This window comes from Gavia stellata, chromosome 15 (genome assembly GCF_030936135.1).
Source record: "Gavia stellata isolate bGavSte3 chromosome 15, bGavSte3.hap2, whole genome shotgun sequence".
NCBI lineage: Eukaryota > Metazoa > Chordata > Aves > Gaviiformes > Gaviidae > Gavia > Gavia stellata.
Genome location: NC_082608.1, coordinates 1,619,424 through 1,634,368, shown reverse-complemented (window position 1 = coordinate 1,634,368; position 14,945 = coordinate 1,619,424). Strand labels below are relative to the sequence as shown.

Below are 14,945 nucleotides of genomic sequence, written 5' to 3'. Positions count from 1 at the left end.
GCCTGGGCTCCCAGTAGGAGCGAGGCGTGAGCAGACTGGGGGGAGCTCAGCAGAGACGCCCAGGCAGCAGCATGGGCCGGGTCTACGAGGCCGGGGCGGCAGGGCATGACCAGCCTGGGGGAGGCAGAGCGAAGGGGGGGGTTAGTTACACCTTTGAGAACCTAAAAGGGGAGCGGGAGACAGCTTCGTCTCAGCGGCAGCCGTTGCGAGGCTGTTCCTGCGCTGCCTTTCCTGGCAGGAGCCGGCTGGCAGGGGGTGGCAGCAGCAGGCTGCTTTCCCCAGCCGTTTTCTTCCGCTGGCAAACGTTTGCTGCACATTTGTGCCGGGTCAGAGAGATGGGAAGAGGCGACGCCGCCGAGGCTGCCGGGGAGGCATCCTGGAGCTCATTCCACTGGGCTCTGCCTGGCACTCAACATCCCAGGATGCCCATGCCATAGGCAGTACCAGCCAGAAGGCTCAAGCCCAGCCAAGGTGTCCTTCTGTCCTGGCTCCGGGGACACACGGACACAGCTCAGAGCTGGCTCTCCATGAAGCGCTCTCCCAGCATCCCTTCTTGCCCTCTGCCAGGCGGCATCTCCGCTCCCCGGGCTGCCTGGGCATCCCTCACTGCCCACCCAGGACCTGGGGCCCTGGATCTGGGAGCCGCAGGGATGGGATGTGGGAGACGGGGCACCTCCCAGAGCAGTGGGGATGGCCCGGGGTCGGTGGGCAAATGGGAGCTTTTAGGGGTGTCTGGGAAGGGCTGGGGAGGCGAGGGGGACCCAAGAACCACGGGGGCTGCCCTGGGGTGCTCCCAGGCTGGTGCTCAGGCAGTGGCTGGGGCAGGGATGGGTGCTCCTGGCTGGCAGCAGAAGGGTCTGGGCTGGGAGGGGGATTGGGTGGGTGGGGGGAGATTGGGAATCTGGTGGGTGCAAGACTGAGCCAGGGCGAGGGGACTTGCACAGAGCAGGAGCACCAGGGGAGGGCAGGGGGGACCAGGGTGATGCAGGGGACACTGGGCAGGAGCCAGGGGACTGGCATGGGGCAGGGGGCACCAGGGTGGAGGCAGGGGGGCCGCTGTGGGGCAGGGGGCACTGGGGCAGGGGGACTGGCATGGGGCAGGGGGCACCAGGGTGGAAGCAGGGGGGCCGCTGTGGGGCAGGGGGCACTGGGGCGGGTGCAGGGGGCACCGGGGCAGGGGGACTGACATGGGGCAGGGGGGACGGGCGTGATGCGGATGGCACCGCAGCAGATGCAGGGAGGCCCAGGGCGAGCGCAGGGGTCTGGCATGGGGCAGGGGGCACCAGGGTGGAGGCAGGGGGGCCGCTGTGGGGCAGGGGGCACTGTGGCGGGGGGACTGGCATGGGGCAGGGGGCACTGGGGTGGAGGCAGGGGGTCCGCTGTGGGGCAGGGGGCACTGGGGCATGGGGCACTGGGGCAGGGGGACTGGCATGGGGTAGGGGGCACCAGGGTGGAGGCAGGGGGGCCGCTGTGGGGCAGGGGGCACTGTGGCAGGGGGACTGGCATGGGGCAGGGGGCACCGGGGTGGAGGCAGGGGGTCCGCTGTGGGGCAGGGGGCACTGGGGCATGGGGCACTGTGGCAGGGGGACTGGCATGGGGCAGGGGGCACCAGGGTGGAGGCAGGGGGGCCGCCGTGGGGCAGGGGGCACTGGAGCAGGGGGACTGGCATGGGGCAGGGGGCACCGGGGTGGAGGCAGGGGGTCCGCTGTGGGGCAGGGGGCACTGGGGCATGGGGCACTGTGGCAGGGGGACTGGCATGGGGCAGGGGGCACCGGGGTGGAGGCAGGGGGTCCGCTGTGGGGCAGGGGGCACTGGGGCATGGGGCACTGTGGCAGGGGGACTGGCATGGGGCAGGGGGCACCAGGGTGGAGGCAGGGGGGCCGCCGTGGGGCAGGGGGCACTGGGGCAGGGGGACTGGCATGGGGCAGGGGGCACCGGGGTGGAGGCAGGGGGGCCGCTGTGGGGCAGGGGGCACTGGAGCAGGGGGACTGGCATGGGGCAGGGGGCACCGGGGTGGAGGCAGGGGGTCCGCTGTGGGGCAGGGGGCACTGGGGCATGGGGCACTGTGGCAGGGGGACTGGCATGGGGCAGGGGGCACCAGGGTGGAGGCAGGGGGGCCGCCGTGGGGCAGGGGGCACTGGGGCAGGGGGACTGGCATGGGGCAGGGGGCACCGGGGTGGAGGCAGGGGGGCCGCTGTGGGGCAGGGGGCACTGGAGCAGGGGGACTGGCATGGGGCAGGGGGCACCGGGGTGGAGGCAGGGGGGCCGCTGTGGGGCAGGGGGCACTGGGGCAGGGGGCCTGGCATGGGGCAGGGGGCGCTGGGGCGGCTGCAGGTGCACCAGGGTGACGCAGGGGGCCGAGGTGGGGCAGGGGGCAGCGGGGCGGTGCAGGTGCGGAGGGGGTGCACGGGGGGGCCGGGGCGGCACCGGGGCAGTGCCGGGAGGACGGCGGGGGGGGGGGGGGGGGGGCCGGGCGGGGCGGGGAGCGGCGGGCGGAGCCCGTGGCGTGGGGCGGGGGGGGGGGGGCGGCCCGGCGCGGCCCCACGTGCGCGTGACGCGGGCGGGGGCCGGGAGCGCGGCGGAGCGGCGGGGAGCGGCGCGGGGCCATGCAGCCCCCGGCGGCCTCCCCCGGCCCCGCCGCCCCGGCGGGCGCCGAGCTGCTGCGGTGGCAGTGGCGGGAGGTGCAGGCGCCCTGCCTGGTGGCCGCCTGGATCCTGGTGGCCAGCCTGGCCAAGATCGGTGAGTGGCCGTGTCCCCCCCCCCCCCCGCCCCGTCCCCCCCTCCGCTCCCCCGGGGCTCCGGGAGCAGCCGTGCCCCCCCCCCCGGGGCAGGCAGGGTGGGATGCGGCATCCCCGGTGGGCGCGGGGGCATCCGGGGCGAGGGGTGCCACCGCGCAGCGGGACACGGGGCATGGGGACGAGTGGCCAGAGCCCGGCTGGTCACTGTCCCCAGCTGGGCTGCGGTGGCCTGGCACGACCCCGCACCGCCTCCTCCGTCCCCTTCCCTGGGCTGGTGAGCGGTGAGGAGGTGAGGGTACAGCCCAAGGGACAAGGCGGGGGCCCGGTCCCCTTTTCCCCGCGCGGGATGGACGGGTGGGCGCAGAGGAGAGAGGGTTCCGGAGGACAAGAAGAGCTGAGCAGAGATGTCCAGCAAGGATGTCCCATGCCCCAAAGGCTGGCACAGCACGTGCCGCCGGCAGGGCTGGGAGCCACTTGGTCCCCCCAGCTCCGGGAAGGCCTCGGCGGTGCCGGTGTTGGGCAAGACGTGTCCCCGGCAGCCTTGGGGACGGGTCCGTGCCTGTGGTCCCCTCCGGTGGGTCACTCCAGATCTGCGTCGCCTCCGGCTCTCGGGCTCCCCAGCACAGGACCAGGCAGCCGAGGGGAGGCTCTGCCGCAAGAGGCTGCGTGGGAAGGTGCAAGGAGGATGGGTGGGAGCTGCCGCAGGGCTGTGCCCCCCCCCGGAGCACCCTGGGTGCTGGGGAGGGGACGCCCGCCTGTGGGTGCCGAGCAGGGTCCCCAGGGGCTGGTCCCCCGCGGTACCGCTGCCTGCGGTACTGGGCCCAGGGGACAAGACGGTGACCTTGAGGCAGGTTTCCTCCTTGGGGGCCCCGCTGTGGGCACAGCCCCCGTGGCAGGGGCGCAGGCACCCTCTTCGTTTGGAGCCGGCTTAAGAAATGCGGGTTCGGAGTTAGGCAGGGGAGTCTCCAAGCAGCCGGGGACCAGCAGCAGCTCCCAGCACACAGGGGACAACTGTCACCATCGGCTGGCCTCTGCCTGTCCCACGCATCATCGAATACAGCGCCGTGGACCTCGCGCTCCTCTCCTTCCTTGGCCTTTTCGCAAGGGAGACCTAAAGCATTGTGAGAAATGAATTAACGGGCGTCGTGTGCTTAAAAATACAGCTGTGCCACCTCCAGCTGCCGAGTGCGTCCCGCCTACCTGCAGAAGATCAGAGAGACGATCCCTTTCCCTGGCTCCTATTTGCTTCTCTCAAACGTCTCTCCGGAGCTGCTCCCTGCGCGGGTTTCCCTTGATGTGCTCCCCTTTGCCCCGGCAGTGCCGGCGGGTGCGGGAGGGGGCTGAGCCGGGGTGATTCCCAAACCCCCAGCCCAGCCACGCTCTTCCAGGCCTGAGGCGAGCTGATGGCCACCCTCCTTCTCCGTCTGGGAGACACAACCCCGATGGTGGGTAGCTCCCAGCATCCGATGGGTCCGATGGATACTCACAGCCCAGAGCAAGGAGCGACACCCTGGAGCCGGGGCTGCAGGCAGCACCCTGGCAGGGGTGACCCCGGAGGTGGCACGTGACCCCACGCACGCACGGTCCCCGGGGCGCACGGGAGCCCACGGAGGAGATGGAGCCTGGGGCGGAGGACGGCGGGGAGTGGAGGGGGCAGCTCCGGCTGCGGCGGCCACGGCCGCCGGGCGTAGGCTGGCGCAGAGGAGCCGTTGCGGTTGCGGCGCTGGGCTGCCAACTCACAGCCCTGTGACTGCAGGGGAGGAAGCGGCCCCTGGGTGATGGGGAAATGACACTGTGGGCTCTGTTCTCGGAGGCGGTCACGATGCTGGGGTGCCCGGAGCCAGCAAACACTCGGGGAGGGGAAAAACTGGCTTGGGTGTTGCCTTCCTGCACAGCGAGGCATCATCCGGGCTTTGCTGCCTTTTCCGTATCTAGACAGAGCACAGATCTGCTTGAACGGGATGTGGGGAAGAAGGAAATTAAGGACCAGTAAGGAGCATTGCCCCAAACCTGCTCCTCACCCACAGCTGCCCCGGGGGCAGGGGTTTGCCAGCAGACGGATGTTTTTCCACCCAGCAGCATCGCCATGGGTCGCAACCCTCTCTCCTTGCACCATCACCTCTGTCCCCGGCTCCTTGTGTCTTGGTTTAGGAGTTTCGCCATTCCCCAAGCACCGGAGGAGGCCCCGAGTTCTCCCAGTGGCAAATCCTGTATTATGGATGCCTGAGAGTGGATTATGGCTCTGAAGTTAATTCACATGTGGCTAAGTTACCGTTGCTGTGGGAACCTTTAATACTGAAATTCTTGACTAGCTCATGTAAAATTAGAGCTCGTTCCACCCGTCCCCGCTGGCTGCTCCCTGTGGCGCAGAGGAGCTCGTGCGCTGTCATTTGCTCGGGAAGGTGGCAGCATCCCCCCTTAGCCAGGGGATTTTTGGACAAGCAGGGTCTTTCCCATCGACGCTGCTCCCTTCTTTGCCCAAGTTTTTGGCTCAGGGGAAAGAATGACGGGTGACAGCCAGGAGCCATGTCTCCATGTCCCCGTAGCATCTCTGCGGGCTCTCCTGGGTCTCTCCAGCCAGCCAGGGCATACCTCCGCAGCATGGGGAATGTAGATGGGTTGCCGGAGCGGGGAGCGGGGATCTTGGCAATGCTCCCGAGCACGCAGAAAGGGGCTGGACGCCTCGTTCCCTTCTTGAAAACTTCAGAGCTTTATTCCCGTGGGCGGGAAGCTGTTTCGCAGCCTGCCGCAGGCGCTGAGCGAGCGCCGTTCGCCCACCGCCGCTGCCTTCGCCGGGCTCGCGTGGGGCGAACAGGGCTCTGCCGCGGCTTGTGCGGTCATTTAGCAGGAATTTGGCTGGGCTGGAGCTCAGCCAGCCCTTCTCCGGGCTGTGGGTTTGCTTGGAGGGCTGTAGTGTCCGTATCACCACCGCCTCCGTGGCTGAATCGCAGCCCCTGGCAGCGAGCGGAGATGGCTGGGAGCAAGGACGGATGTCCCGGGCTCTGGGGCTGGGGCGCTTGGCTGCAGAGCCATGGCAGAGGCTTGGCCCTGGGTGCTCTGCAGCTCTTTCTTCTTGAGGTGGTCGGTGCTGGAGTGGCACATCACACCGCCCCGGTGCTCGCCGCTCTGCCCTTGCCGGCTGTGGCAGGGTTCCCAGGGCGTTATGGCAGGGGAGCAGTGCCGGGGCTCACCAGGGTGGCACGGACAGGGCTTACCGTGCCAAGGAGAAGCGCAGGTCGCTGTGAAGGTCTCAACGAGAGGAAAAGCAGCCCTTAGCCTGCACGTTCGGTGGTGGGCTCACAGATGTCGTCTCTACTTAGGAACCAGATCTTTGACATTGAGTTATCTCCTCTAATTCGGGGTTCGGCTGCAGCGAAGGAAAGCAAATTGCCTAAGAGGTGTTAGGAAAGGAGAAAGGAAGAACATCAGGAGGCCACGACCTCAGATCCCAGGGTGTCTGCATCTCAGGGACACTGGGACCCGTCCCAGAAAGGATAGAGCAGGACTGGGACGGGTTCAGAGGAGAACGACAAGGGCGTAGAGTCATGGAAACCTACTGATGAAGCACTGCCTGTTCCTGGGCTCCTCTCCAGGTCTATGCCACTGGAGACAGGACTCTGGGCTCAGCAGACCTTATGGTCTGTCCACGAGGGTTCCCAAGGAGGGAAGAAGCCTAGGGTCTGCGTGTGACCCCAGCAGAGCTTTCTTTCTGGTGGGATGATTTGGCACAAGCAACGGGCACCTTTAATCCAGCTAAAGGGCTTTAGGGACTGGGGTTTGGGTTGGCAGCAGGGCTGGGCTTGCAGCCAAGTGACGGCTCAGAGGCTGCCCTTATGTCTCTTGTACCTACTGGGTGCTCAAGGACAAGAGGTGGCTCTGGAAGTGCCTGGAGGAACGTATTCCTCAGGAGAAGGTTTCTTCATCTGATGGCCAAGTCATGCTACAGAGCTGGGCTGGATGTCACAAGTGATGGCAGAACGACGTGACCCTCGACAGCCTTTCCCCAAGCCTTTCGGGGGTAGCAAAAATACAGCGCCCTGCGCTAGGGAGGAGAAATCCGCAGGGATGGGGGGTTGCTCGCCTGGAAGCTGGGATGATTTGGGATTACACAGGACCGCCCCCCCCGCCTTGGGGACAAGGCTGCCTGGAGGAGCGTGTCCCCTGTGCTGGCTGGCGTGACGTCCTGCTGGCTTGTGCCTGAGCTGCAGGCTCACTGCCACAGAGCTGATGGTTGAATACCAGGGCACGCTCTGCTCGCTTTAAAAAATATATCCTGTTCCACAGCAATTTAAGATTTGCTCGCATGGAATAAACTGCTTATTCAAAGCCATCTCTAAATCTGCAGCTCCTGTGCGCCTGTTTTTTGCATGCAGGTAGGTTAGCCAGTGCTGAGGAAGGTTGTGATCTGGCACGGAGACCGGCCGACTGGCTTGTGCTGCAGTGGTTTGCGTGCTGCTCCGTCTGCTTGCTCAGACGGCTGCAAACAAGGTCACCCCATCACCAGGGCTGAACATCCTCATCTCTGAGTCGGGTAACGTGTCCCGGTGAACCAGGATGTCTTCGCTCAAACAGCAGCCGGCATTGCTTGTGACACTGTGAAGGTGCTCACTGGCTGCTTTTATCCTTTAAGTGCAGATACCGGAGGCCAAGAAAAGCAAATTGCACTGCTGCTTGCAGGTGCAGGGCGGAGAGGGAGATCCCAAAGAGCTGGGGACCTGAAATCCTGACCTGGGAGCTAGCTGGAAGGTCTGTGCACACACAGCCACAAAGCAGCCTTAGGCTCTCCCTTGTCCACCCCAGGGTCCGTCATGCATCAGCCAGCCTTTCCGTCGAAGCTTCTGGATTTGGGATGCTCTGTCCACGTGCCCATTTGGCTGATGCTCTCATTCTTCCTTTCCTTCTAGTTTTCCACCTGTCAAGGAAGGTGACGTCCATCGTCCCGGAGAGCTGCCTCCTCATCCTGCTGGGGCTGGGCCTGGGGGGCATCGTGTTGGCCGTGGCGAAGAAGGCGGAGTACCAGCTGGAGCCCAACATGTTCTTCCTCTTCCTCCTGCCCCCCATCGTCCTAGACTCGGGCTACTTCATGCCCAGCCGGCTGTTCTTCGACAACATAGGTGCCATCCTCACCTACGCGGTGGTGGGCACGCTCTGGAACTCCTTCACCACCGGCACTGCGCTCTGGGGGCTGCACCGAGCCGGGCTCATGGGTGGGTGCACAGGGCTGCCCAGCTTGGGCCACATCCCCAAAAGATGGGTCGGAGGTGCAAAGCAACCCCAAGTTCAGAGTCCATAGCCTGTGGATTCCCAGGAATTATAGCAGGAGCAGGGTCCTGGCGTCCTGGGAACGGTGCTCTGGCAGGACCGTCAAGCATGCAGGACAAACGAGCCCTGCTCGGCACTGAGCTGACTCATGTCTTTGCTATTTTTGTCGCCGACCTTGGCTAGCTTTGCTGGCTCGCTGCCGTGTTCCCTGTCCTCGGCTGTAGCCACTGGCCTTGGCTAGCCTGGGCTGTGTTTTCAGTCTCCTGAGCCCCGAGAAACCCCTTGATGCCTGGACCTGAGATGCGGCTGCTGAGCCTCCTTCGGTGCATACCTGCCGGAGGGGCAGCGATGCACCTGGGTGCCAGGGGGGATGTCCAAGCCCTGCTCCCTTCATGCTGCAGTAAGGACGTGCTGAACCCTGCTTCGCTGGGGGACCCTAGGGGTCTGGGAACACTCCCTAGCTCAGCCCACTGCACCCCAAGTTGGGATGCTGCGGCCAAGTCACCAGGAGCAGATGAGGGACAGGCTTGTTTCAGCCTGGTGAAAGGGGCTCTGAGGCAGATGGTCTGCCTGAGCTCGGTCCTTCTGTCCTAGCAGATCCAGGCGTTGAAGCTGGGCTGATGGATTTCCTGCTCTTCGGCAGCCTCATCTCGGCTGTGGACCCTGTGGCAGTGCTGGCCGTCTTCGAAGAGGTCCATGTAAACGAGACCCTCTTTATCATCGTGTTTGGCGAGTCTCTCCTGAACGACGCTGTCACCGTGGTGAGTTGGAGCTTGGGAGACCCTAGATAGGAGCCCAGTGTGGGCCAGGGCGCTGGAGTCCCCTAGGATGGGAAGAGGATGCAGGGGACATCCCCAGGCTGGGGGCAGACCCATGCCATGCTCTCTGGGTCTCTCCTGGCCCTGGGAGACTTTGCCTGCTGAGATGAGCTGTGTGACCTGGCAGATTTGGGGCAGGTAGTGCCTCTTCCGCAGGGTCCATCCTGCCCGCAGGTGCTGCCCCTCTCAAGGCAGAGCGATGTCCTGCCTTCCCCAAGGGATTTGCCTTGCCTGCAGGTGCTGTACAAGGTCTTCAACTCTTTTGTGGAGCTGGGCCCAGCACACATCCATGCCACGGACTACGTGAAGGGGGTAGGTGAGTACGTGCCCCACCAGCCCCTCCGATTCTTCCTCTGGGGTGGAAGTGTGGGGGGTGAGCACGGGTGCTGTCGTACTGTGGGGTGAGCACTGAGCACCACAGCTCTGTCATCTCCATCCCAGCGGTCACACACCAGCCGTCATCACGGGATGCTTTGGTGGGGACCCGGGTGGGAGCACGGGGCTCGGCCAGCCCAGCGTGGCATGGCCGTGGGGCACAGGAGCTGCGCTTGTTTATGGTGCAAATGAGTCTTCTCACCCCACCAGCCTCCTTCTTCCTGGTGAGCCTGGGGGGCACGGCAGTGGGGCTGCTCTTCGCCTTCCTCCTGGCCCTGATCACGCGGTTCACCAAGCGCGTGCGCATCATCGAGCCGCTCTTTGTCTTCCTCCTGGCCTATGTCGCGTACCTTGCTGCCGAGATGGTCTCGCTCTCCTCCATCCTGGCGTGAGTACTGGGGTGTCTGCTGGGGGGGTCCAGGAAATCAGGGGTGCAGTGCTGAGCAGCAAGAGGCAGCGAGCAGACCCACTCCTCATCCTGCCATAGGGTCATGCCAGCTCTTTCTGCCCCTCTGCAGAGTCACCTTCTGCGGGATCTGCTGCAAGAAGTACGTGGAAGCCAACATCTCCCAGAAATCCCGCACCACGGTGAAGTACACCATGAAGACACTGGCCAGCAGCTCAGAGACCATCATCTTCATGTTTCTGGGAATCTCGGCTGTGGACACCTCCAAGTGGGCATGGGACACAGCACTGGTGCTGGGCACCCTGTTCTTTATCCTGCTCTTCAGAGCTGTGGGTCAGTCTACCCCGCTGTGCTTCTGGCTGGTAGCACCCAGCCCTTGTCATGCCAAAAAGAGGCATTCCCCAAGAAAGGCTGGGGCGTGGGACCAGCCTCGGCTCCTGGCCCGGGCTTTGTCCCATCTCCAGGAGCAGGCAGGGCTCTGCCGGCATCCCAGGCTCTCCTTCTCCTTCTTCCCTAGGCGTTGTCCTCCAGACCTGTGTGCTCAACCGCTTCCGCCTCATCCCCCTGGACAGGATCGACCAAGTGGTCATGTCATACGGTGGCCTCCGCGGAGCCGTGGCCTTCGCCCTGGTCATCCTGCTGGACAGGGCAAAGGTGAAAGCCAAGGACTACTTTGTGGCAACGACCATCGTGGTGGTGTTCTTCACTGTCATTGTGCAGGTGAGGATGGGCACCGTGCCCTCCTCCAGTGCTGCCCTTTTGCCCGGAGCTCGCCTGGGGGGCCAGGACATGTGCTTGGGGCAAGTACCACTTTTCAAGTCACCTTTGGTCCTCGGTGTCTCCTGGCACCCCATCCATCACCAGGCTGGCGTGCAGAACCACTGCGGTGGCTGTCGCAATGGCAGGGCCATGGCCCATGTTGTTTCCCTGTTGGCTTCTTGTTCTGGGACTCGCTTCAAGAGCAGCAATGGTGTGTGCCTGGCCAGGCTGTTCTCTTTACAAAGCTGCTGGGCTTGGGGTTCCTGCGCCCCAGGACTGGATGCGAACCTAGGGGAAGGGGACTGGAGGAGTATGACATGGTCGCTGCCTGCCAGGACACAGGACCATCGCCCAGGTCCCTGGCGCAGGGGGCTGGGTTGGCAGGGACACGTGCGGCCGGCACAGCTGCTGTCCCCGGTCACTTTGTGCTGCTTCTGCTCCCCATGCCCCAGCCACTTACCCTCTCACCCTCCCAGTCTTTCCCTTGCCTTCTCCTGCCGTTCCAGGGCCTCACCATCAAACCCCTGGTGACGTGGCTGAAGGTGAAGCGCAGCGACCACCACAAGCCCACGCTGAACGAGGAGCTGCATGAGCATGTAGGTGCTGGTGCCGGAGGCTGCCCGGCTCCCTGCAGCGCCGGGGCTGGGCGAGGGTGATGCATGGCCTTGGCACCCCTGGGGCACCTGCAGCCTTGCCACCACTCTCACCCTCTTCTCCTCGCTCAAGGCCTTTGACCACATCCTGGCAGCGGTGGAGGACATTGTGGGACACCACGGCTACCATTACTGGCGGGACAAGTGAGTGTCTTAGCCAGGATCCTCTGTCAGCCTTCAGGTGGATGGGGGACGCGTGCCAGCCACGGGGACATCGCAGGGGCCCCGCTGGAGGACACCCCTGCTGTAGGCAGGACAGCAGGACCAGGAAGGCTGTATGTCTGTCCGTCAGTCCATCTGGAAGGGGACCATCTGGCTGCTGTTGTGCAGCAGACTGAGGTCCCAAAAGCATCCCAGAGAGAGATCAGGCAGGCGCGGCTGGGGATGCTGCGAGAGCTGGCATTCCTTGCCCGTGCCGGAGCCTGGGGGACTGTGGGGTGTCCGTGGTGGCGGTGATGGCCCTGTGCCTCCCCATGGATGGAGGGCGCTGGGCTCTGAGGAGGGAACAGCCCTGTTAAAGCCTGGGCAGTGTTTATCTGCAGCACGGCAACAGGAAAAGGATGAGAAAAGCCTGTTTCCTGGAGGAAGCGCTCCAGCAGGGCAGCTGCGCCAGCCCCACTCCCGCTCCCATCGCTTCCCGCAGACCCACCGGTCTCCGGCTTCCCCTTGGGCAGGGATGAAGGGTCAGCATGTCCCCTCCCCTTCTGCCCTCCCTGGCAGCGTGTCCCTGGGTCCTGCATGCTCAGCCTGCTCTCGCCATGCTTTGGACATCTCAACCTTGTGTGGGCAGGGGGTCCCTGGCTGTGGTGCCCCGTGGGAGTTAAACCACCCGTGTCTTCGTCTCGTGGCAGGTGGGAACAGTTTGACAAGAAGTACCTGAGCCAGCTCCTGATGCGGAAATCTGCCTATAGGCTGCGGGACGAGATCTGGGATGTTTACTACAAGCTGAACATCCGTGATGCTATCAGCTTCGTTGACCAAGTAGGGATGAGTGGGCACGCGGTGGGGCCTGGCTGGCGGGATGGCCCTGGCAGGAGCCGGCTGGCTCCATGCGTGGCTACTCCATGTCCCCTCTGGCCAGGTGGTGGGGACTCCCCCAGCCCGGCTGGGTCCCCACTGCCCGATGCCAGCCTTGCCCTCCTACCTCCCAGGGTGGCCACGTGCTCTCAGCCGCCAAGCTGGCACTGCCCTCCATGCCCAGCCGCACGTCCATGTCAGAGTCGTCGGTCACAAACCTCCTGTGAGTACAAGCATCCCTCCGAGCCCCTGGGCAGACCTCGCTGGACCGCTGCAACCACCCCCTTCCCCAGGGGTGGGTTGTGCCGGGGCTGGCAGGGGGCTGGCAGGATGCAGGCATGGAGCTCAGCATCTCCATCTCCCATCCCCAGGAGGGAGAGCGGGAGTGGCGCGTGCCTGGACCTGCAGGTGATCGACACGGTGCGGAGCCGCCGGGACAAGGAGGATGCCGCCATGCACCACGTGCTGCGAGGGAGCCTCTACAAGCCCCGCCGGCGGGTGAGCGCTCCCTGGCCGTGGCGTGCGGCTCACCCCGAGGGTAGCAGCACCCGCAAGAGGAGCAGGGATGGAGGATGCTCCATGGGGCCAGCTGCTCACCCTGTGTCTCTTTGCCTCTCCCTCGGCCAGTACAAGGCCAGCTACAGCCGTCACTTCATCTCTCCAGATAAACAAGAGCGCCAAGATAAAGAAATCTTCCGGCAGAACATGAAGAGGCGGCTGGAGACCTTCAAGTCCACAAAGCACAATGTCTGCTCCTCCAAGAGCAAGGCCAGGCTGAAGGAAAAGGGCAGGAAAAAGGCAAGCGCTCCCCAACCTCCTGCTCCATTACTAGCTCTGAGATTTGGCCTCCCCCAGGCTGCAGACAGTGAGGTCCTTCGGGGGTTAGTTGAGGTGCTGCAGGGCATCAGCAGCTCCAGGGCCAGTGCGGAGAGCGGCTCACCTCATCTCAGTCCTGCGTATACTGCGTGTGAGCATGCGGGTCTCGCGTGTCCCCACCATGCCAGCGCTGCCGTGGCATGGCTCTTCCCTGGGCAAAGTGGTCCCGAGCCCTGGAGGAGCCCCACATTTGTTTTCCAAGAGCACTCCACATAAAGTAGCCTGAACATCGGTGCAGATCCAGGCTCAGAAGTGTGGCAGTGCGCCTTAAACGGGGCCTTAGAAGTCTTCTCTCATTTGGAGGCTCTTGAAGCCATTGCAGCTGAGCTGTTTATTGTAGGGCCATGAAGATGAAATGTCTAAGGACGAGGAACCACTGACTGCCAGCTGCCACCTAGCTGGGGTGGGAATCTGAGTCCTTGGGGTTACCCTGGCTTGCAGGGTCGGGGTTAGGGGTTTGCACGGGGCAGGTCGGGCTTAGGGGGTCGGGGTTAGGGGTTTGCACAGGGCAGGTCGGGGTTAGGGGGTCGGGGTTAGGGGTTTGCACAGGGCAGGTCCCAGCCGGTCCCTCTTCCTTCACAGAAGAACATCTCTCTGACCAGCGATGCACCCAATGGGAAGACGCACAGAAACGTCCCCTGGCAGGAGGCAGGTAAGGCTGGTGGCAGGCGAGGTTTGCAGATCCTGGCAAGGGGAGCTGGTGGGGTGGGATGGAGCAGCCCGCTGTGCCTGCCCGCTGCCAGCTCGGTGGCCCAACAGCACCCGGCGTTGCACTAGCACCAAGTCCTTCTCCTGTGGGTGCAGTCCTTCCCCCACAGGGTGCCCCATCCTCCAAACCAACTCCCTCCATCTGGCTGCAGCTCCTGTCCTGGTGATGGTCAGCTCAGAAGAGGAGGAGAGCGATAGCTCGGAGACAGAGAGAGAGGATGATGAAGGGATTGTATTCGTCGCTCGAGCCACCGATGAGGTCCTGCAGGGAAAGACAACTCCTGGTAGGCACCGATGCTCCCACACCGGGGCAGCTGCCGTTGGGTAGCTTGTCCTTCCTCCACCTGAGGAGCAACGCTGCCTTGGCCTGGGCAAAACCAAAGTCAGCAGAGCATGAATGGGAGAATCACTCTTCTCTGTGGCTCTGGAGGCATGGCAGAACCTCTCTGGTGGCTCCTGCATCCCTGGGCCAGCTGGCTTTTCGGCAGTGGTTGGTTCTACCATGTTTGCAGGGCCCAGGGAGAGAGCAAGAGCTGTGAATGATCCTTCTCACTGTCCCTCCTTCTGCATCCCCAGGCAGCCTGGATGTCTGCCCCAGCCCCTGCATCATCCCACCATCGCCTACCTTGGCAGAGAAGGAGCTGCCATGGAAAGGAGACCAGGCTGATCTGGCTGTTTATGTCTCCTCGGAGACCACCAAAATCGTGCCAGTGGACATGCAGAAGGCGTGGAACCAAAGCATCTCCTCCCTGGAGAGCATCGCTTCCCCCCCAGGCATCGAGAGCGGACCTCAGCACAGGAGATTTGCCTGCCCTGTGCTGGAGGAGCAACCCCAGTCTGCGAGCCGGGCGATGCCGGAGCAGAGTTCCTGCTTCCAGTTCCCCAGCCATGTCTCAAAGAGCGGCCGGTCGCAGAGTGACAGCAGCCCGGATGGTGCTGAGCAGCAGGAGCTGCAGCCTTTGATGGCCACGGAGGAGCAGGGCAGGATGCTGCCCGCTGCGGAGCCCAGGTGGCTGATGTTCAACAGAGCGAGCCACCTCTGAGGCAGACTGCAGATGGGGAAGGGGCTGGGGGCTGCGGATGGGCTGCGACCCGCTGACCGCTCTGCTGTCTTGCGTTGTAAAGCTTGTGTGTGTCTCCATAAACTCCAGGAGTGGCAGGAGAGCCCGGTACTCCTCCCGGAGCTGCACTCCAAGGTGGGCTTTGCCCACGCACCTACTGATGCAAAACCGGTCAATAATTGGGCTTCATGCCTCAACAGCAGGTACCAACCCCCGTCCACCCAGGGAGGCACAGACCCCAAACCTCTTTCTTCCGCTCTGGTCCCTACACA

At 64.2% G+C, this 14,945-nt stretch overlaps 1 protein-coding gene across 1 annotated transcript; it reads left to right on the top strand.

Moving 5' to 3' along the window:
• Positions 1–2,606: 2,606 nt before the first annotated feature.
• Positions 2,607–14,670, top strand: SLC9A5 (solute carrier family 9 member A5). The gene is made up of 16 exons (XM_059824759.1): positions 2,607–2,739; positions 7,643–7,945; positions 8,598–8,761; positions 9,056–9,134; positions 9,404–9,581; positions 9,712–9,950; positions 10,117–10,319; positions 10,865–10,954; positions 11,085–11,155; positions 11,863–11,992; positions 12,163–12,251; positions 12,400–12,526; positions 12,656–12,826; positions 13,487–13,556; positions 13,765–13,896; positions 14,189–14,670. The coding sequence occupies exons 1-16, from the start codon at positions 2,607–2,609 to the stop codon at positions 14,653–14,655; spliced, it is 2,646 nt and encodes an 881-aa protein (XP_059680742.1). The 3' UTR covers positions 14,656–14,670.
• Positions 14,671–14,945: the final 275 nt, after the last annotated feature.

Excerpts from the sequence above, each read along its gene's own strand:
- SLC9A5 (XM_059824759.1), top strand. The coding sequence starts at position 2,607 with ATGCAGCCCCCGGCGGCCTCCCCCGGCCCCGCCGCCCCGGCGGGCGCC. Across the intron at positions 8,762-9,055 it reads TGAACGACGCTGTCACCGTG|GTGCTGTACAAGGTCTTCAA; the intron begins GTGAGTTGGAGC and ends CCTTGCCTGCAG. Across the intron at positions 12,252-12,399 it reads TCGTCGGTCACAAACCTCCT|GAGGGAGAGCGGGAGTGGCG; the intron begins GTGAGTACAAGC and ends TCCCATCCCCAG.